This window comes from Lithobates pipiens, unplaced genomic scaffold (assembly GCF_037356315.1).
Source record: "Lithobates pipiens isolate NorthernLeopardFrog02 unplaced genomic scaffold, aLitPip1_a1.2 Scaffold_37, whole genome shotgun sequence".
In the NCBI taxonomy this organism is placed as follows: Eukaryota; Metazoa; Chordata; class Amphibia; order Anura; family Ranidae; genus Lithobates; species Lithobates pipiens.
Genome location: NW_027507825.1, coordinates 16183024 through 16206869, shown reverse-complemented (window position 1 = coordinate 16206869; position 23846 = coordinate 16183024). Strand labels below are relative to the sequence as shown.

At 49.3% G+C, this 23846-nt stretch overlaps 1 protein-coding gene across 7 annotated transcripts in view; it reads right to left on the bottom strand.

Annotated features, from left to right (window-relative positions):
- The window catches only part of TTC7B (tetratricopeptide repeat domain 7B), a 225331-nt gene that overhangs the window by 112389 nt on the left and 89096 nt on the right, over window positions 1-23846 (bottom strand). For all 7 annotated transcript variants that reach the window (XR_013269953.1, XM_077466764.1, XM_077466766.1 and 4 more), the window contains 3 exons: window positions 12527-12605; window positions 7360-7532; window positions 1210-1273 (listed from right to left, as the gene is read on the bottom strand). Coding sequence is in view for 6 of the 7 variants with exons in the window: in XM_077466764.1 (XP_077322890.1) it covers window positions 1210-1273; window positions 7360-7532; window positions 12527-12605 (316 nt within the window). In the remaining variant the exon portion in view is untranslated. The remainder of the gene's footprint in view (window positions 1-1209; window positions 1274-7359; window positions 7533-12526; window positions 12606-23846) is intronic.

Here is a 23846-nt window from a genome sequence, read left to right as displayed (position 1 = left end):
AGCAAATAAAATATTAGCTGTGGAGTTTAAGGGTCCATACACACTGGGCTAAAAAAAAAAAAAAACCTGATTCTTTCGGCAGAAAAAAACGCTCATATAGAGTTTTTGCAGAGGTATTTAGGAGTGTTTAGTGTTGTTTTTTTTTTGTGTCAGAAAAATGCTCTCAAAAACACAATCCAGAAGAGTTTTTTTTTTTCTGCCTCTAAACACGGAGGTTAAAAAGACGCCTCTAAATGTCCTAATGTGCATGGACATAACACTGAACTGCTTCTACAGGCAAAAAAACAAAACAAAAAAAACAAACTGCTTAGCTACCGCCCCATGTACATTTACTGCAGCAGGGCGGCCGCTCTGTGCCAGATCACATGACCAACATGTGATCTGACACTGCCGGGGTCTGGGGCACACGATCATGCACTGCCGACGACCCAATCCCGCTGTGATTATACCACAGTGGGAGCTCAGTGTGGGCACCACGGACTCGATGTCCGCCGGCGCCAACGGATTAGGACAGAGAAGAATGACAATCTGCCTATGTAAACAAAAAAAAAAAAAAAAAAAAGGGACATCAATTTTATTTGGGTACAACGTTGCACGACTGTGCAATTGTCAGTTAAAGGGGTTGTAAAGGTAAATGTTTTTTCACCTTAATGCATTGTATGCATTAAGGTGAAAAACATCTGACAGTGCCTGCCCCCTCGTCCCCCCGACATCCTTTCCACCGTTCAGCCTGGCCGCTGATTGGCTGGAGTGGATGGATGGATGGAAAGCAGCGCAGCCATTGGCTCGCGCTGCTGTCAATCACATTCACTGACGCGGAGCGCCGGGGCCGTGTGATACAGCGAGCGGCTATAGCATGCAAGGGAGCTCGCATGAACGTGAGAAGCATCAGTGGGAAGAAGCAGAGACAGCCACCAAGGGACCCCAGAAGAGCAGGTTCGGGGCCACTCTGGGCAAAACGAGCTGCACAGTGGAGGTAAGTATAACAAAAAATTCACTTTACAATCCCTTTAACATAAAGCAGTGCTATCGCAAAAATTCTCCTGGTCATGAAGGGGGATAAACCTTTCCAGAGCTGAAGTAGTTAAGCACAGTGTGCATGGACCCGAATGCCAACTCTAGTCCTGCATCAAAACTGTGTGCAGCATCCTTTTTTTTATCTTTTGGTTTAAACAGGGGGGTGAGCCTTGGCAAGGAAGATCCTATTACCATAGATTCACTGATTAGCAGCAGTAACAGGGCCTCTTCCGTATTCTCCTGAGGGCAGAAAATGCTGCAAGACAATGGAGAAAAAACATGATATGAGTGCAGTAATAAGGTATAATGATAAATACAAAGCAGATAATGCACATGTGCTTTGAATTGCGCTGCCATGACCTTTTTCAAAGAGAAGTGTGGGAATAATAAAAAAAAAAAACATTTATTGCTCACCTGGATGTCTGCAGCATTGATCCCATGCTACAGATGTCCCCTGCTGGTTCTACACAGAGAGCTGAGTGACCAAAGACTGCTGATCGCTCAGTTCTGGCTCTCTGACAAGGAGGGGATACCCCTCAAAACTAGTGGAGCACCAAAATGAACATTTCAGTGCTGAAACCAAAACTTCAGGATGCACTTGTCCGAAGCCAAAATTGATGTTTTAAAAAAAAAAAAAAAAAAAAAAAAAAAATATATATATATATATATATATATATAGAGGAGGACGCCGGTATCAGCCCCTCAGAAGCCTGACCGGGGGACTCCGATGCCTGCCAACCTTATCAGGTACTTGCAGACCTCCTTCCCCCTCTCCCTTAGGCAGCCCCAGGCTCAGGGGAAGGAGAGCTCCCATCCAGCCTCCTCCTCCGGTGGAGGAAACACAAAAACTGGGGAAGAGGGACGGAAGCCGCCCTTTATGGGTCTGAATGTTGCGTTTCCTGCCCCCAGAGGTGGGGCCCATCTCTCTCTAGTGCTGTCCTGGATAGACAACTAGAGAAACCGGAGTTTCTCTTCTATGTCTGTTGGCGCTCGTCACCGCCCCCTCCCTGTTCCCTCTGAGGCTGCAGATGGGCATGAATCAGGCTGCATTGATGTCAATGGTGGTGCCGCATTCAGGGAAACGTGGGGGGTGGGGGGGTGCCACATTCAGGGCAACGCGGGGGGGGTGCCACATTCAGGGCAACGCGGGGGGGGTGCCACATTCAGGGCAACGCGGGGGGGGTGCCACATTCAGGGCAACGCGGGGGGGGTGCCACATTCAGGGCAACGCGGGGGGGGGGTGCCACATTCAGGGCAACGCGGGGGGGGGTGCCACATTCAGGGCAACGCGGGGGGGGGGGGGGTGCCACATTCAGGGCAACGCGGGGGGGGGGTGCCACATTCAGGGCAACGCGGGGGGGGGGGGTGCCACATTCAGGGCAACGCGGGGGGGGGGGGGGGTGCCACATTCAGGGCAACGCGGGGGGTGCCACATTCAGGGCAACGCGGGGGGGTGCCACATTCAGGGCAACGCGGGGGGGTGCCACATTCAGGGCAACGCGGGGGGGGTGCCACATTCAGGGCAACGCGGGGGGGGGGGTGCCACATTCAGGGCAACGCGGGGGGGGGGGGTGCCACATTCAGGGCAACGCGGGGGGGGGGGGGGGTGCCACATTCAGGGCAACGCAGGGGGGGGGGGTGCCACATTCAGGGCAACGCGGGGGGGGGGGGTGCCACATTCAGGGCAACGCGGGGGGGGGGGGGGTGCCACATTTAGGGCAACGCGGGGGGGGTGCCACATTCAGGGCAACGCGGGGGGGGGGGGGGGGGGTGCCACATTCAGGGCAACGCGGGGGGGGGGGGTGCCACATTCAGGGCAACGCGGGGGGTGCCACATTCAGGGCAACGCGGGGGGGTGCCACATTCAGGGCAACGCGGGGGGGTGCCACATTCAGGGCAATGCGGGGGGGGTGCCACATTCAGGGCAACGCGGGGGGGGAGGTGCCACATTCAGGGCAACGCGGGGGGGAGGTGCCACATTCAGGGCAACGCGGGGGGGAGGTGCCACATTCAGGGCAACGCGGGGGGTGCCACATTCAGGGCAACGCGGGGGGTGCCACACTCAGGGCAACGCGGGGGGGGGTGCCACATTCAGGGCAACGCGGGGGGGGGGGGGGGGTGCCACATTCAGGGCAACGCGGGGGGGGGGGGTGCCACATTCAGGGCAACGCAGGGGGGGGGGGTGCCACATTCAGGGCAACGCGGGGGGGGGGGGCGCCACATTCAGGGCAACGCGGGGGGGGGGGGGGCGCCACATTCAGGGCAACGCGGGGGGGGGCGCCACATTCAGGGCAACGCGGGGGGGGGTGCCACATTCAGGGCAACGCGGGGGGGGGGGTGCCACATTCAGGGCAACGCGGGGGGGGGGGTGCCACATTCAGGGCAACGCGGGGGGGGGGGTGCCACATTCAGGGCAACGCGGGGGGGGGGGGGGTGCCACATTCAGGGCAACCCGCGGGGGGGTGCCACATTCAGGGCAACCCGCGGGGGGGTGCCACATTCAGGGCAACCCGCGGGGGGGTGCCACATTCAGGGCAACGCGGGGGGGTGCCACATTCAGGGCAACGCGGGGGGGTGCCACATTCAGGGCAACGCGGGGGGGTGCCACATTCAGGGCAACGCGGGGGGTGCCACATTCAGGGCAACGCGGGGGGGTGCCACATTCAGGGCAACGCGGGGGGGTGCCACATTCAGGGCAACGCGGGGGGGTGCCACATTCAGGGCAACGCGGGGGGGTGCCACATTCAGGGCAACGCGGGGGGGAGGTGCCACATTCAGGGCAACGCGGGGGGGGAGGTGCCACATTCAGGGCAACGCGGGGGGGAGGTGCCACATTCAGGGCAACGCGGGGGGTGCCACATTCAGGGCAACGCGGGGGGGGGGGGTGCCACATTCAGGGCAACGCGGGGGGGGGGGTGCCACATTCAGGGCAACGCGGGGGGGGTGCCACATTCAGGGCAACGCGGGGGGGGGGGGGTGCCACATTCAGGGCAACGCGGGGGGGGGGGGTGCCACATTCAGGGCAACGCGGGGGGGGGGGGGTGCCACATTCAGGGCAACGCGGGGGGGGGGGGGTGCCACATTCAGGGCAACGCGGGGGGGTGCCACATTCAGGGCAACGCGGGGGGGTGCCACATTCAGGGCAACGCGGGGGGGGGTGCCACATTCAGGGCAACCCGCGGGGGGGTGCCACATTCAGGGCAACCCGCGGGGGGGTGCCACATTCAGGGCAACCCGCGGGGGGTGCCACATTCAGGGCAACCCGCGGGGGGGTGCCACATTCAGGGCAACCCGCGGGGGGGTGCCACATTCAGGGCAACGCGGGGGGGTGCCACATTCAGGGTAACGCGGGGGGGTGCCACATTCAGGGCAACACGGGGGGTGCCACATTCAGGGCAACGCGGGGGGGTGCCACATTCAGGGCAACGCGGGGGGTGCCACATTCAGGGCAACGCGGGGGGGTGCCACATTCAGGGCAACGCGGGGGGGGTGCCACATTCAGGGCAACGCGGGGGGGTGCCACATTCAGGGCAACGCGGGGGGGTGCCACATTCAGGGCAACGCGGGGGGGTGCCACATTCAGGGCAATGCGGGGGGGGGGGGGGGGTGCCACATTCAGGGCAATGCGGGGGGGGGGGTGCCACATTCAGGGCAACCCGCGGGGGGGTGCCACATTCAGGGCAACGCGGGGGGGGTGCCACATTCAGGGCAACGCGGGGGGTGCCACATTCAGGGCAACGCGGGGGGTGCCACATTCAGGGCAACGCGGGGGGTGCCACATTCAGGGCAACGCGGGGGGTGCCACATTCAGGGCAACGCGGGGGGTGCCACATTCAGGGCAACGCGGGGGGTGCCACATTCAGGGCAACGCGGGGGTGCCAAATTCAGGGCACTGGTGGGGGCTGCATGCATGGCACTGGTGGGGGCTGCATACATGGCAATGTGGGGGGCTGCAGATGGGCACTGATTAGCCTGCATTGATGGGCACTGACCCTTACTTTGCTTCACAGTTCTTTATTTAAAATTCAAGATTTTTTCCTGAAACTTCCCTCTTAAAGTGAAGGTTTGTGTTATACACCAATAAATACGGTATAGCCAAATAACACGCCCGAGCTCATCTCTTCACCACACACAGCCACAAAGTCAAGAGAATGCTTGTTGGGCCGTGTATTGGTGCTCGGACGAACACATTGGCCCTCTTTAAAAAAAAGTTTGGACACCCCTGCCCTATAGAGATGTGGTTCCGGCATTATTTTTTTGTAGTCGGAGCCTGTAACGCATTGGTAGTGAACAAGGTCTGCAAGGCTGAAATGCATTTACAGCTGCTAAGGAGTTGCGGACCATCTTTTCTTATGATTATTACTGCAGCTGTGCGACTGCCTTTCAGCACCCAGATAGCTCTAAACAATTGTCTGATTGGATTGGGTATTAGCACCCTACTTATTCTCTATTCCTGTAAAGCATTGCACCTGTGATCAGGAAATAGCTGGTGCCATGCAGGTCTCCTGTACACTGTCAGTGTATCTGTGTGCCCGCACATCCCGTACGGGCAAGCCAATACTCCCCGACAGGAAGACATAATGAACTACCCCGTGGTAGTTCATTGAGAACTACAAGCTGACAGCCGCTAAGGATGTTGGGACTTTTAGTTCATTCAAACACACTGTGCTTTGTGAATGAATGAATGACATGGCCATGTGGGTGGAGCCCAACAAAGCCCCGCTGTTTTCAAACGTTGTGACAACTAGTACGGGGAACTTCTCCCCATACTGCTGTCACAGGGTGGAGGGGCAGCGGGCGAAAGCTGCAGCACTGGGTACATGTTGCAGCCTAAAATCGGGTGGAACATGCAACATTCCCAAAGGTGAACATATCCTTTTAAAGTGATTGTAAAACATGTTATACTTCCCTCCTCTGTGCAGTTGGTTTTGCACAGAGCAGCCCCATCCTCCTCTTCTTGGGTTCCTCTTTGCTGCTCCGGGCCCCTCCCTCCTATCGAGTAGCCTCTCAGCCAGCAGCTCTCTATGGGGGCACCCAAGCCGAGTCAGAGCTCCGTGTATCCATTCAGACATGGAGCCTTGGCCTGGCCATGCCCCCTCTCTCCCGATTGGCTGACTGACTTTGATTGACAGCCGCTGGAGCCAATGGCACCGCTGCTGTGTCTCAACCAACCCAGATGACTGAGACACTCGTGGACATTGCTGGAGAGAGATGGGGCTCAGGAAAGTAAATTGGGGGGTGCTGGGGAGGCTGCTACACACAGAAGGTTTTTTTTTTTTATCTTCATGCATAGAAGGCATGAAGATTAAAAAAAATAAAAATATCTGTCATTACAACTCCTTTAACCACTTGCTGACCACCGCACACAGATGTATGTCGGCACAATGGCACAGGCAGGCAAATAGGCGTACAGATACGTCCCTTTAAATTTGCAGCGGAAGCATGCCCATGGGTCCTGGGAACTTGATGTTCTCTGGCGGCCTGTGACTATAGTGTGGAGAGGTAGAACATGGGAGGTGCCTATGTAAACAATGCAATTCCCCGTTCTGCCTTGTTTCATGACAGATCCACTGCTCCCTGTGATCGGGAGCAGTGATCGCTGTCATGTCCTCGGTAGCCCCTCCACCCCACAGTTAGAATCACTCACTAGGACACACATAACCCCTTGATCACCCCCTAGTGGTTAACCCCTTCCCTACCAGTGTCATTTACACAGTAATCCATGCATTTTTATAGCACTGATCGCTGTATAAACGACAATGGTCCCAAAATAGCGTCAAAAGTGTCCAATGTGTCCGCCTAGCAGATCACCGACATTACTAATAAAAAAAAAATAATAATAAAAATGCCATAAATCTATCCCCTATTTTGTAGACGCTATAACTTTTGCACAAACCATACACTTATTGTGATTTTTTTTTTACCAAAAATATGCAGAAGAATACATATTGGCCTAAACTGAGGAAAAAAAAAAGTATATATATTTTTGGGGGATATTTATAATAGCAAAAAGTAAAAAAATATTGCGTTTAAGAAAATTGTCGCTCTTTTTTTTGTTTATAGCGCAAAAAATAAAAAACGCAGAGTTGATCAAATACCACCAAAAGAAAGCTCTATTATGGAGAAAAAAAAGGAGTTCAATTTTGTTTGGGTGCAACATTGTGCGACCGCACAATTGTCATTAAAACTGACACAGCGCAGAATCGCAAAAAGTGCTCTGGTTAGGAAGGGGGTAAAATCTTCCGGGGCTGAAGTGGTTAAGCTGTTAGGAGTGACATAAGATGAAAGCAGGAGAAGAGGGTCAGAGAAAGGTTATAACACACAGAGGGATGTGCTACTTACCTTTCCCCGGTATAAATCCAGGGCCTCCGGCTTAGTGCATAGCTCTTTGTGCTGTGACCTTTATGCAACGGGTCATCTAAGGGTGACTGGTTGGGCGGTTGTTCTAATGGGTTCCAGTAGCTCTGTTCACACATCCCTCGTAGAAGGATCTCGGCCAGCTGCCTGGCTATCGTCTGCAAGGAAGAAATTCACATTCCATATAAGTGAACTTTATAAAGACCACACATCACAGTAACATGCACAGAGGGGGGGACATCCAGACATTTTACAATGGGAATGACAAGCCTGGTCTATCCCTGGAGCCTGTACAGTGTGGGAAGCAGACAGCACCCGTCAATAAGCTGTTAATCCAGAGTCAGAAGAGCACATTTTACATTTAAGTACAAGAAGAGCAGACTGCCGGGACTCGCATCAGGGAGGAGGCAGAAGGAATGCTTGGGGCTCGGCAGACCTGGAAGTGGACTAGTCTGGGACACAGGGAAGAATTTGGGGGCTACCAACATCACCAGGGAGCTCACATAATATTCAGTAAATCTAATGTTATACAACATTGTCAGGGCCTGCTAACCTACCATAGGAGATTTTGAGAGACTGAGAGCATTACTACAGGAGACGGTGAGAGACTGAGAGCATTACTACAGGAGACGGTGAGAGACTGAGAGCATACTACAGGAGACGGTGAGAGACTGAGAGCATACTACAGGAGACGGTGAGAGACTGAGAGCATACTACAGGAGACGGTGAGAGACTGAGAGCATACTACAGGAGACGGTGAGAGACTGAGAGCATACTACAGGAGACGGTGAGAGACAGAGCATTACTACAGGAGACGGTGAGAGACTGAGGACACGCTGCAGAAGATGGTCAGAGACTGCAGACATACTACAGGAGATGGTCAGAGACTGCAGACATACTACAGGAGATGGTCAGAGACTGCAGACATACTACAGGAGATGGTCAGAGACTGCAGACACACTACAGGAGATGGTCAGAGACTGCAGACACACTACAAGAGATGGTCAGAGACTGCACACATACTACAAGAGATGGTCAGAGACTGCATACATACTACAGGAAGATGGTCAGAGACTACAGACATAATACAGGAGATGGTCAGAGACTGCAGACAAAAGAGACTGCAGACACACTACAAGAGATGGTCAGAGACTGCAGACAAAAGAGACTGCAGACACACTACAAGAGATGGTCAGAGACTGCAGACATACTACAGGAGATGGTCAGAGACTGCAGACATACTACAGGAGATGGTCAGAGACTGCAGACACACTACAGGAGATGGTCAGAGACTGCAGACACACTACAGGAGATGGTCAGAGACTGCAGACACACTACAAGAGATGGTCAGAGACTGCAGACACACTACAGGAGATGGTCAGAGACTGCAGACACACTACAGGAGATGGTCAGAGACTGCAGACACACTACAGGAGATGGTCAGAGACTGCAGACACACTACAGGAGATGGTCAGAGACTGCAGACAAACTACAGGAGATGGTCAGAGACTGCAGACAAACTACAGGAGATGGTCAGAGACTGCACACATACTACAAGAGATGGTCAGAGACTGCATACATACTACAGGAAGATGGTCAGAGACTACAGACATACTACAGGAGATGGTCAGAGACTGCAGACAAAAGAGACTGCAGACACACTACAAGAGATGGTCAGAGACTGCAGACACACTACAAGAGATGGTCAGAGACTGCAGACATACTACAGGAGATGGTCAGGGACTGCAGACACACTACAGGAGATGGTCAGAGACTGCAGACACACTACAGGAGATGGTCAGAGACTGCAGACAAACTACAGGAGATGGTCAGAGACTGCAGACATACTACAGGAGATGGTCAGAGACTGCAGACATACTACAAGAGATGGTCAGAGACTGCATACATACTACAGGAAGATGGTCAGAGACTACAGACATACTACAGGAAGATGGTCAGAGACTGCATACATACTACAGGAAGATGGTCAGAGACTGCAGACATACTACAGGAAGATGGTCAGAGACTGCAGACATACTACAAGAGATGGTCAGAGACTGCAGACATACTACAGGAGATGGTCAGAGACTGCAGACACACTACAGGAGATGGTCAGAGACTGCAGACACACTACAGGAGATGGTCAGAGACTGCAGACAAACTACAGGAGATGGTCAGAGACTGCAGACATGCTACAGGAGATGGTCAGAGACTGCAGACATGCTACAGGAGATGGTCAGAGACTGCAGATATACTACAGGAGATGGTCAGAGACTGCAGATATACTACAGGAGATGGTCAGAGACTGCAGACATGCTACAGGAGATGGTCAGAGACTGCAGACATACTACAGGAGATGGTCAGAGACTGCCGACATACTACAGGAGATGGTCAGAGACTGCCGACATACTACAGGAGATGGTCAGAGACTGCCGACATACTACAGGAGATGGTCAGAGACTGCAGACATACTACAGGAGATGATCAGAGACTGCAGACATGCTACAGGAGATGGTCAGAGACTGCAGATATACTACAGGAGATGGTCAGAGACTGCAGACATACTACAGGAGATGGTCAGAGACTGCCGACATACTACAGGAGATGGTCAGAGACTGCAGACATACTACAGGAGATGATCAGAGACTGCAGACATGCTACAGGAGATGGTCAGAGACTGCAGATATACTACAGGAGATGGTCAGAGACTGCAGACATACTACAGGAGATGGTCAGAGACTGCAGACATAGTACAGGAGATGGTCAGAGACTGCAGACATATTACAGGAGATGGTCAGAGACTACAGACATACTACAGGAGATGGTCAGAGACTACAGACATACTACAGGAGATGATCAGAGACTGCAGACATGCTACAGGAGATGGTCAGAGACTGCAGATATACTACAGGAGATGGTCAGAGACTGCAGACATACTACAGGAGATGGTCAGAGACTGCAGACATATTACAGGAGATGGTCAGAGACTACAGACATACTACAGGAGATGGTCAGAGACTACAGACATACTACAGGAGATGGTCAGAGACTGCAGACATGCTACAGGAGATGGTCAGAGACTGCAGATATGCTACAGGAGATGGTCAGAGACTGCAGATATGCTACAGGAGATGGTCAGAGACTGCAGATATACTACAGGAGATGGTCAGAGACTGCAGATATACTACAGGAGATAGTCAGAGACTGCATACATACTACAGGAGATGGTCAGAGACTGCAGACACACTACAGTAGATGGTCAGAGACTGCAGACATACTACAGGAGATGGTCAGAGACTACATACTACAGGAGATGGTCAGAGACTGCAGACATACTACAGGAGATGGTCAGAGACTGCAGATATACTACAGGAGATGATGAGGGATGGAGGACATGCTGCAGGAAATAGAGTCTGCAGACATACTATAGGACAGGGGTCGGCGCTCCCGGCCCGCCACCGCTAAATGTCTGGCCTGTCAGTGCACATGATGAATTCTTTGCACCCAGTCAGCGGACATTTTAACTCCTTCATGCCGACTGTATGCAAATATGTGGCCTTGGCTTGAAGGGGTTGTATCGAGTCGATGCCTGAAGCTGCAGGCCTCATCCCGGAACAGTTTTTTTTAGAGCACACGGTTGGCTTTCTTGGGATAACAACTGATGCAACTAAGAAGCCACTCAACTGCTAGCCCAAGCAGGATGGAATGCGCCCCCCATCCCACGGCTCCCTCGGGCTCTCCCATCCCACCGGGAGGCCCAAGAGACCAGCCGGCACATCTGCTGGCTGGCCAGAGACCCAAACTAAGCTGGAATCGGTTTTAAATAAGTCTTGAATCTAGTAACCCGGAAGCGATGTCATGACATCACTTCCGGTTTACAGAAGACTTGAAGGTGCCAAATTAAAAAAAAAGTGACCGTATTCAAAACTTGGTTTTTTGAATGCTTTTAAGTGCAAAGGAGGGAGTTGGAATCTTATAGACCCCAGACCCATCCATAAAGAGTACCTGTCACTGCCTATTACTGTCACTAGGGATGTTTACATTCCTTCCGGTAGCAATAAAAGTGATCAGATTTTTTTTTTCCAAAAGGGACGACACTGTCTAATACGCTGGGAGGGGGGCTTTTGTGTAATATTTCAGATGGGCTGGGTGATGTGCGGGGGGGAGCTGTGTAATGTGCAGGGGGAGGCTGTGTAATGTAAAGGGGTCCAGGGGTGCAGGGAGCTGTGTAACGTAAAGGGGTACAAAGGCTCGGGGGCTGTGTAATGTACAGGGGTACAGAGGCGCAGGGGCTGTGTAATGTACAGGGGTACAGAGGCGCGGGGGCTGTGTAATGTACAGGGGTGCAGAGGGATGTGTAATGTAAAGGGGTACAGAGGCGCAAGGGCTGTGTAATGTAAAGGGGTGCAGTGGGCTGTGTAATGTAAAGGAGTCCAGAGGTACGGGGGCTGGGTAATGTAAAGGGGACAGGAGGTGCAGGGGCTGTGTAATGTAAAGAGGGCCAGAGTTGTGGGGGCTGTGAAATTAAAGAGGGCCAGAGTTGTGGGGGCTGTGTAATGCAAAGAGGGCCAGAGGTGCAGGGGCTGGGTAATGTAAAAAGGGCCAGAGGTGTGGGGGAAGTGTAAGTTAAAGGGATGCAGGGGGCTGTGTAATGTAAAGGGGTCCATAGGTACGGAGGCTGTGTAATGTAAAGGGGTCCTGAGGCACAGGGGGCTATGTAATGTAAAGGGGTGCAGGGGGCTGTGTAAGGTAAAGGGGTCCAGAGGCGCGGGGGCTGTGTAAAGTAAAGGGGTGCAGGGGGGGTGTAATGTAAATGGGTGCAGAGGTGTGGGGGCTGTGTAATTTTAAAGGGGGCAAGAGGTGTAGGGGTTGTGTAACGTAAAGGGGGCCAAAGGTGCAGGGACTGTGTAATGTAAAGGGGGCCAGAGGTGCGGGGGCTGTGTAATGTTATCTTCATTTATAAGCAGGTGAATGCTGCCCTAAATGCATTCGCATACATTGAACCCAACCCTCAAGTGGAAAAGGGTTTCTGACCCCTGCTCTAAGAGATGACAGAGTTGGGCACCAGGGTTCCAGGTGGTGCTCCTATACCATAACAGTGTACGGGACATCAAACAGGGGCCTAAACAGGACAACAAAGTATTCCTCTCACCATCCTCAGGTTCTGTGTGGTTCTGGTCTCTACAGCCCTCAGGATTTCCCGGAATCTGCTCACTCCTCGTGTTAAATTCCTGTATTAGGAGAAAATTGATTAATTTTTACCCTTGATGATTACAGACAGCCTCCACCGGACTCCTATGATTACATGAGGCCATTAGAGGACAGGACCTTACCTTCTATGTGCAAAATGAACATTATCATCCCACAGCCTGACCGAGCACAACGAATAGAAACTACAGCATCCTACCAACAATAAAACACTCCCCAGAAATACACAAAATGAGAAGAAATATTGAGAAGGCAATTGTCTGCGCATTACCTACAACAGTATTTTCAACAAGTATAGGGATACACACTGCACACGGAGAATGTGGTAAAGTGGAAAAACTCTTTGGTTCTTGAAACTGCAGCAAGTCAGATGGAGCCCACCTTTTTTCCTGACCGGAGGACATCTATCATCATCTAGCTCTTTCCTTCCCAGCCTGACTATCCCTGGCCCGTCCCTTTCATTGGATTTCAGTTATGGAGGCTCAGAATCACATGTAGGCATTACCTGGGCAAATACAGCCTTTATAGAAATGCCCACGTCTCCAGACTGACACCCACCCATTTTAATATTTGCATAACTCCTCCCACCGATTGCATCGGGCTGAGGGGTCTTGGGAGGAGTACTGAGGCGGGGGGGGGGGGGGTGATGTTTTCGGGAAGCCCCTCCCACCAGCCATGATCTGCCTGCATGAATAATTTATCTTTTTTTTTTAACGTCCTATTAGGGAGAACATATACTATACAAAAGGTTATAGTAAAAGCGTCTAAAAACTTTATTACTTTCATATACTGTATATTTGTACGACAATTTAAAACAGTCTGATGTTATTTATTTTCAAAGGCTGTTTATTTTTTTTTTTATGTTGATCATGTGACCAGCAGCAGAGGACTGGAAGCTCTTCCTACCTTTGTTTCCCTGCAAAAAGGCTGGGAGAGAGCTCTGTATATCGATATAAAAAAATAAAAAAAGGTACTTATTTATTTATTATTAAAGTAATAATGACAGTGCCATTATCCATATACATAAATTGAAAGGACAATGTAAATTAAAGAGGAGGTCCAGCAAAAAAATAAATAAAAAAAGTTAAAAGTCAGCAGCTACAAATACTGTCCAGGAAACCTGCAGTTTCTGACACTTCCGGGTCTGGGGCGCAGACGCACACCGCCCCCCCGCTGTGATCACACACAGCAGGAGCCCAGCGGTGGGTACCACGGACTTGATGTCCACCGAAAACCCGCCAATTATTCAGTACACAGGCAGAATGGTGATCTATGCAAACAAGGCAGATCGTCGTTCTGCGAGGAAGGAAGGCAGTGATCCTGTGTTCCTGCAAAGCAGAAATAGGGATCGATGCCTTCCCCTACAAAAAAGCCCCTTCCACAATCTACAAACGCTGGTTAGGAACACAGTTGACACTTTAATCGCCCCTGATGTTTAACCCCCAATGCACACGGCTGTATATTAAATTGGGTGCTGAAATGACCAACAGCTGGAACCCACATCAATCAATGAGAAGGAAGTGTCACCAGCACACCGGGATCTCCAAAATTGGGTCCAAAATATTAATCACATAGTATCAAAAAAATAAATAGAAGCAACGTTTTGGAGCCACACAGGACCCCTTGATCAGGCATGTGTGTCACATATGCCTGATGAAGGGGTCCTGCATGGCTCTAAAACGTTGCTTCTATTTATTTTTTTGATACTATGTGATTAATATTTTGGACCCCATTTTGGAGATCCTGGTGTTCTGGTGACACTTCCTGCTCAAGATGTTTAACCCCTTCCCAGCCAGTGTCATCAGTACATATTTTAGCACTGATCACTGTATTAGTGTCACTGGTCTCCAAAAATTGTCAAAAGTGTCAGTGTCCGATTTATCCCCTGCAACATCGCAGGCCTGCTATAAGTCGCCGATCGCCGCCATACTAGTTAAAAAAAAAAAAAAAAAAACATCCCATAGTTTGTAGGCGCTATAACTTTGATTGCGCAAACCAAATCAATATACACTTATTGGGATTTTTTTTTTTACTGAAAATATGTAACAGGATACATATTGACCTAAATTGATGAAGAATATTTATTTACATTTTTATTGGATTTTTTTTATTGCAGAAAGTAAAAAAATCTTTTTTTTTTTTTAATTGTCGGCCTTTTTTTGTTTAAAGCGCAAAAAACAAACAAAAAAACAAACAAAACAAAAAATAAAAAATAAAAAAAATGCAGAGGTGATCAAATACCACCAAAGGAAAGCTCTATTTGTGGGAAAAGGGACATTAAAGTGATTGTAAAGGTATTTTTTTTTTTTTTTTTAAACAACATATCATACATCCACTGTGCAGCTCGTTTTGCACAGAACGGCCCCAAACATCCTCTCCTGGGGTCCCCCCAGTGGCTCTGGCAGCTCCTCCCCACATCAGACATCCCCCCTCAGAGAAGCTCTTCCCAGAGTCCAGGATTCGGACTCCATAGAGGCCGAATGCGGGACTTGGCCCCGCCCCCTGGCGCTCTCATCATTGGATTTGATTGACAGCAGTGGGAGCAAATGGCTGCGCTGCTATCAATCTCACCTATCAAGAGCCGAGAACCTCGGGCAGAGAGACAGCGTGTCCCCGTGGGACAAGTTTGAGGGTTCAGGTAAGTAAAACCAGGGGGGGGGGGGGCTGGGCGAGTGGTCATTGACACGTTTTTTCACCTTAATGAAAAAACACGAACCTTTACAACCACTTTCATTTTATTTGTGTACAGCGCCGCACGACCACGCAATTGTCGGTTAAATTAATGCAGTGCCGTATCGCAAAAAATGGCCTGGTTAGCAAGGTGGGGGGCAAATATTCCGGAGCGGAAGTGGTTAATCACTTACACCCCCATCGTTCCAGGTTTGATTCAACCAGGAGCATCCCCCCCCCCCCCCCCGCTTCCCCGCCCCTGGCACCGTCAATGTAAATCTGCCAGATGTTGTTAAGATGAGAAGCGGAGGGGAAGAATCACTTTGGGTGAGGGGGGGATGGGTATCTTCAGCCTGTAGACCAGCTTTGCAACCCATGGTCACCCAGAAATCTCTTGAAGGAAAGAAAACTCCAGGTGGGGGAGGGGGAGAAGTGTGGAAAACCTTCATCCACAAAAAAAATAGAGCAAGCTCCGTCCATCAATGGATGAAAAAACAGAAACTTCTTTTATTTCCATTTTTTTCTGCTTAAATTCTGGCAGAGCCTCCAACTTACAATCAGTATTATTCAAAGGAAGGAAAAATAAAACCTGATCAAAGCATCTTTCTGAGCGGAATGTGACACGGCGGCTCTCGCTTAAAAACGGTAATTGGGAGGGAAGCTTGGCAGACGCGATGATTGCTTATCTACCCCAATGTTCTGCCGGCGCGGCGCTTAAAAGAAATTCACTTGGATAAAAATCTAGGATGCGAAGTCACGTTTGTAATTTACAGTGAAAAATGGGTGTTGTATAGAAAGGGAGAAAACCCAGATTAGCCGACACCGGCATCAAAAGAAACAGAAATTGCTTTATAGGTCATCAGAATCCATTGCGGCAGAGAGCGAGGTGCCGCACCCGGCTTTTGGCAACGCGTTTCATGTCTGCGTGGCGCAGGGCGAGTTAATAATGCCTCAAATTAGCGGTGTATAGTAAACTGGCAGTGACCTTCATCCAACCACCGACAGCGCCTGACAAAGTGCCACGCCGATCACCGTTACCAACCGCGTGCTTTGGCTTCACCACAGACCCCGTTAATCCTCTACGCCGAAATCAAATCCAACTCTTCCTTCCATGAGATTTTCCTAAAAAGAAACTCTCTTCACTTACAATAAACGTTTACTAAAAGGCTCTTCTAAGATCCCCGAGATTTCTTGGCCTTTTCTCACAAGTACATATCAGTTCTCTCATCTTCTTCTGGGAACATCAAGTCATTTGTTCATCCAGGATAGGGGTCTCCAAACTGGGGCCCGAGGGCCAGATGTGGTCCTTTGATGGTCTTTGTGTTGAGGCACTATTCCTTCTATTGACACCAATGATGGGGCACTATTCCTTCTATTGACACCAATGATGGGGCACTATTCCTTCTATTGACACCAATGATGGGGCACTATTCCTTCTATTGACACCAATGATGGGGCACTATTCCTTCTATTGACACCAATAATGGGGCACTATTCCTTCTATTGACACCAATGATGGGGCACTATTCCTTCTATTGACACCAATGATGGGGCACTATTCCTTCTATTGACACCAATGATGGGGCACTATTCCCTCTATTGACACCAATAATGGGGCACTATTCCTTCTATTGACACCAATAATGGGGCACTATTCCTTCTATTGACACCAATGATGGGGCACTATTCCTTCTATTGACACCAATGATGGGGCACTATTCCTTCTATTGACACCAATGATGGGGCACTATTCCTTCTATTGACACCAATGATGGGGCACTATTCCTTCTATTGACACCAATGATGGGGCACTATTCCTTCTATTGACACCAATGATGGGGCACTATTCCTTCTATTGACACCAATAATGGGGCACTATTCCTTCTATTGACACCAATGATGGGGCACTATTCCCTCTATTGACACCAATAATGGGGCACTATTCCTTCTATTGACACCAATGATGGGGCACTATTCCTTCTATTGACACCAATGATGGGGCACTATTCCTTCTATTGACACCAATGATGGGGCACTATTCCTTCTATTGACACCAATGATGGGGCACTATTCCTTCTATTGACACCAATGATGGGGCACTATTCCTTCTATTGACACCAATGATGGGGCACTATTCCTTCTATTGACACCAATGATGGGGCACTATTCCGTCTATTGACACCAATGATGGGGCACTATTCCTTCTATTGACACCAATGATGAGGCACTATTCCTTCTATTGACACCAATGATGGGGCACTATTCCTTCTATTGACACCAATGATGAGGCACTATTCCTTCTATTGACACCAATGATGGGGCACTATTCCTTCTATTGACACCAATGATGGGGCACTATTCCTTCTATTGACACCAATGATGAGGCACTATTCCTTCTATTGACACCAATGATGAGGCACTATTCCTTCTATTGACACCAATGATGGGGCACTATTCCTTCTATTGACACCAATGATGAGGCACTATTCCTCCCACTGACACCAATTATGGGTCACCATTTCTTCTATTGACACCAATGATGAGGCACTATTCCTTCTATTGACACCAATGATGGGGCACTATTCCTTCTATTGACACCAATGAGGCGGCATTATTCCTCCCACTGACACCAATTATGGGTCACCATTTCTTCTATTGACACCAATGATGGGGTACCATTCCTCCCACTGACACCAATGATGGGGCACTATTCCTTCTATTGACACCAATGAGACAGAATTTTTCCTTCCACTGACACCAATGATGGGGCACTATTCCTTCCACTCATACCAATGATGGGCACTATTCTCCCCACTGACGCCAGTGATGGGGCACTATTCCCCCCACTGACAATGATGGGGCACCATTCCTTCTATTGACACCAATGAAGGGGCACTATTCCTCCCACTGATACCAATGATGGGGTGCTATTCCTCCCAGTGAAAACAATGATGGGGCACTATTCCTTCTATTGACACCAATGAGGCAGCATTATTCCTTCCACTGACACCAATGATGGGGCACTATTCCTCTCAGTGACACCAATAAGGGGGCACTATTCCTTCCACCGACACCAATGATGGGGCACTATTTCTCCTAATGACATCAATAATGGTGCTCAGTGGCACCAATGATGGGGCACTATTCCTCCCAATGATGGGGCACTATTCTTCCCACTGACACCAATGATGGGGCACTATTCCTCCCACTAACACCAATGATGGGGTACTATCCCTCCCACTGACACCAATGATGGGGCACTATTCCTCCCACTGACACCAATGATGGGGCACTATTCCTCCTAATGACATCAATAATGGTGCTCAGTGGCACCAATGATGGGGCACTATTCCTCCCCACTGACACCAATGATGGGGCACTATTCCTCCCAATGACGGGGCACTATTCTTCCCACTGACACCAATGATGGTTCACTGTCCCTGCCACTAATACCAATGATGGGGCACTATTCTTCCTCCTACTGATCACATTTTTTAAATCCTAATAACCACAAAAGCCTGAGACATTGTGGACACCCATTGATGTTGAGGCAATTTTTTGCTCTTACTGGCCACAATCCAGCCCCCCTTAAAGTCTAAAAAGTAGTAAACTGGTGCTTTGCTTAGGAAGTTTGGAGACCCCTGAGCTAGGAGATCCTCTAAACTAGATATCCTACAGAGGGTGCCTGGGGCTCTGAGCAGTGAGCAATTTCAGATAAGTAATTAAGGACAACAATGTTTTTTTTTACCTATCTGTAAAGGGCATTCTTCCCAATGACCATCACACTAACGTACCATGAGCTGCAGATATACTTATTATCAGGAGTTCCCGGAGATCCCCAAGTTATTTCAATTGTTACTACGTTTAAAAAAATAAAAATAAAAAATCAAAGCAGATTTTCCTCTCTCCTCTCCTCCTGTGTTATTTTTTTCCATTTAAAGAAAAGTTTGTTTGCTCTAAAATTCACTTTAGTGCGTTTTTTTATTTTTTACTGAAATGTTGCGTTTCCTAGATCTTTGCAGTGTGACATAAAAAAACTGGAACTACTGCTATTTTATTCTCTAGAGCAGTGATGGTGAACCTTGGCACTCCAGATGTTTTGGAACTACATTTCCCTTGATGCTCATGCACTCTGCAGTGTAGTGGAGCATCATGGGAAATGTAGTTCCAAAACATCTGGGGTGCCAAGGTTCACCATCACTGCTCTAGGGTGTCTGCTTTCAGAAAAGATATTATGTTTGGGGATTTTGTGTAATCTTCAGGCCTAAAAATGTTTTTAATCGTGTGGGAAAATAAATAAATAAACCCACACAAAAATAGCTCTGGCAGCGAAAAAGGTTAAAATTTGGCGACTCAGCCAGTTACGCGCTTTGCGGTGGATTTACTAAAGGCAAATAGACGGCGCACTCTGCAAGGGCAGCTGCACTAATGTTCCCCCAGAGCTTAGTGAATGTGGGGAAAAGCTCTGCTGATTTCCATCACCCAATCATGTTGCAAGCAAAAATGCCCTTTTTTTTTTTTTATTTGCACCGGATTTGGGTATTTTTTATTTTTTTTTAAGAAAGTAAATTTTCACCTCACTCACAAAGCTCTGGGGAAAAATGAGTGCAACTAGCGCTTTAAGAAAGGCTGGTCAATGGGAAATTGTGAGAGATTTGGAGTAATGCGATTCTTGCTGCAGACTGCTGTCGCAGGAAAGATCTGGGCAATATTTAGGTCATTTCCCGTACAAATGATCTTTTCACATGGCATGCCATCTTGTTCTGGGTCAGTCGCTGAGAATGTACTAAAGACTCCGGATTAGCACCACATCCGGGCAATTAGCATTTTCAGAAGCGTGACAGCGATACCGAGCCAACATAAATCTCCTAGCATTGGTTTCATTTAAAGCAGTATAAAACCCATAAGCAAAAATATATTACCGGTATATTGCAGCCCAACAACTCTTAGATGTGACGGCGGCATTCGTTTTATTTTTTAGGTTTTCTTCTCTCTTCATCTGGCTGAATGCCTGCTGTACCATGTACTTGTATAAGAAAGTCTCCTGCTCTCTTTGTATTGCTTCCTTTGTGTGAAATCCCTGGGTGCCCTGCCAGTCCCTCTGCTTTTCTATTAATAACTGACCACTAAGCAGCAGAGCACAGTGGTCAGTTCTCTAGCTATGCTGGGAACTCAGCCTGCTCTCCACCAAAGATCAGACTTGTCCTGGAACCAACCCCCCCCCCCCCCCCCACCTCCTTCCCTGCACAGGGAAGCTCAGTGTGCTGCTGCTTCTCCTCCTCCCCGCACCTCTTATGCAGCTGAGAACAGAGGGAATGTGAATAAGTGGCGGTTCACACTAGTGCGATGCGAGAACCCTGCGAATCGACTGCGGGGTTCCCGCATCGCACTTGACACGCACGGCAGTTCACACTGCCATATGCGTTCTGATGGGGAGTGTCATTATATGTTAACGACGCCCCCATTTCAGCTCGCATATCGCACTGCGAACTGACAGTTCGGACATTAATCGGATCGCATATGTGTGAACACGCATGCGATTCGATTCTGGTCCGAACAGAAAAAAGGGTCCTGTGAGTGTTTGGACTGAATGCGGTGAAGATATCAGCCATACTATCTGACATCGCACCGCACAAACATCGCATGTGATGTGAACAGCAGTGCGCTGCGAATTACATGCAATGTCTGGCATCGCGCTAGTGTGAACCGGCACTAAAGAAGAAGTATGAAAAGGGTATTTATATATATATTTTTTTTTTATATCAATACACAAATGTTTTGCCTTTTATTTCCATTTTAGACTGAATGTGTTGTTTTACAAGATGATCGTTTATAATCACGTTGAGACCCCTTTCACACTGCAACGCCACTAACGCTTTTTTTGCACTGCGTTTTTGTGGTGCTTTTCAGGCTAGCGGGTTTTTAAAAAAAAAGGAAAAAAGTCCAGTTTTGCGTCGCTTTCGAAGAGTTTTTAAAGTGGTTGTAAAGCCTGTTACACCACTGTTACCTACAGGTAAGCCTATAAACAAGGCCTATAATAAGGCTTACCTGTAAGTACTGGAAATATCTCCTAAACCTGCATATTTACCATATATGCTTGCACCGACATTATTGGAGCATGCGCACTGAAGGAACGTCTCGCTCGTACCGTTCCTTCAGCAGCGTTGTGTTACTGGCGGCTCCCGGTCAGGACTCTGTGCAGGCCAGTCACATTCCTCCACCACAAACTCACTTATCCATGTCTTTATGGACCTTGTTTTGTGCACTGGTGCGCAGTCATGTTGGAACAGGAAGGGGCCGTCCCCAAACTGTTCTCACAACGATTGGAGCATGAAATTGTCCAAAATGTCTTGGTTTGCTGACACCTTAAGAGTTCCCTTCACTGGAACTAAGGGGCCAAGCCCAACCCCTGAAAAACAACCCCACACTATAATCCCCCTTCCACCAAATGATTTGGACCAGTGCACAAAGCAAGGTCCATAAAGCCATGGAGGAGCGAGTTTGGGGTGGAGGAACTTGACTGGCCTGCACAGAGTCCTGACCTCAACCTGATAGAACACCTTTGGGATGAATTATAACGCAGACTGCCAAAAGAAAGAAAACAAATGCGGCCACCACCTCTAATATGTAACATTTTTGGCTTTGGGTTCAATACTGACGGCTTCAATAAGACGGCTTCCATCACCTAACAGGTTCGTTTACCAGGATCAGTAGTTGAAGGATTGGAACCCGGAATGAACATTTAAGGTCTGTAGCTTACAAAGCACATGGGGTCCGTTATGAAAGTAATTTTGAGACATCGAACGTTCCTAACAGTCTGCAATGCTTTACGGAAAAACCTACATCATTATCTGTCTGAGTACAGCTTCGGTGAGAAACTCTACAATAATAACTGGCCACAGGAAAGTGGCTGTGTCCATGGTGGAGGTGTAAGAACCCACCGTGGTGCCCCCTCCATGCTGGGACCAGTAGTACCACCGCAGCCGAGGATACGGCAGACCACCCCCAGAGGCCGCCCGCCATCCTCAGCCTTCACATCTCAAGAGGGATGGCCAGCAGGCAGCACATGCCTCAGTTTAACATTATTTAACCACTTGCTTACTGGGCATTTAAACCCCCCCCTCCTGCCCAGACCAATTTTCAGCTTTCAGCGCTGATGCACTTTGAATGACAATTGCGCGGGCATACAACACTGTACCCAAATGACATTTTTATCATTTTTTTCCCACAAATAGAGCTTTCTTTTGGTGGTATTTAGTTACAGCTCGGAGTTTTATTTTTTGCTAAACAAACAAAAAAAGATGCAAAATAAAAAAAAATAAAAAATCATGTTTAATAGTTTGTTATAAAATTTTGCAAACAGGTCATTTTTCTCCTTCATTGAAGTGCGCTCATGAGGCGCACTGATAGGCTGCACTGGTGGGCACTGATAGGCTGCACTGGTGCACACTGATATGCATAGTTAAGGCGGCACTAATAGGCACAGATAAGGTGGCACCGATAGGCACAGATAAGGCAGTACTGATGGGCAAAGATAGGCACAGATAAGATGGCACTGATGGGTGGCACGGATGGGTGGCACTAAGGGGCACTGATAGGTACCACTGATAGATGGGACTGATAGGTGGCACTGATAAGTGGCACTGCTGGGCACTGATGGGCGGCACTGATGGGCACTGGTAGATGACACTGATGGGCACGGATATGTGGCACTGGGGTGCAGCACCGTTGTTGAGGCAGATTGTGGGTGGCACTGTGGGCACTGCTGGGTGGCACTGTGGGCACTGCTGGGCGGCACTGTGGGCACTTATTTATTCCTGAGGGGGGAAGGTGGGCACTGGTAAGCTGGCCGTGATCGGGACTGATGTCCCGATCACGGCCGCCGGTGATCGGCTCTTTTTTTTCTCCTCGTGCTGTCAGCGCGAGGAGGAATAATAGCCGATTACCGGCTCTGTTTTGTCACATGATCAGCTGTCATTGGCTGACAGCTGATCAGGTGATAATGTGTCGGGACCGACCCCTTGCTTGGATCCGTGATCAGGCGAGTCTCATAGACTCACCGATCACAGAGTGCGCCGCGCGCGCCCCTCAGGGGGCGTGCAGGCCGCTCGTGCACGGGACGACGTCAATAGACGTAGTCCCAGCAAAGGAGGTCCGTGCTGTAGCCGTCATTTGGCTATAGCGCGGATCTCAAGTGGTTAAAAGCTGAACAGACCTTACCAAACTAATCCTACGTAATACTTTACATAAGGAGGTCAAAATGCAATACTGTATTCTACATCATCATTCTTCCTTTAAATCCCATTTGGAATTAAACCCCCCCAAAAATAGGATTTTTAAAACAGTTTACCTGTAAAATCCTTTTCTTTGATGTACATCAGGGGACACAGAGCCATAGTAATAACTATGTGGGATGTCCCATAGCAATGGCAACTGAAGGGGGGGGGGGAGACAGAATCAAGGAAACAGGAGGCCAGAGGACCCATACTGCAGCCTGCAGTGTATGCTGTGCCCAAAGGCAATATCCTCATGACCCTTAATATCGATTTGATAAAATCGCATAAACGTCTGCACCGAAGACCAAGTTGCAGTCT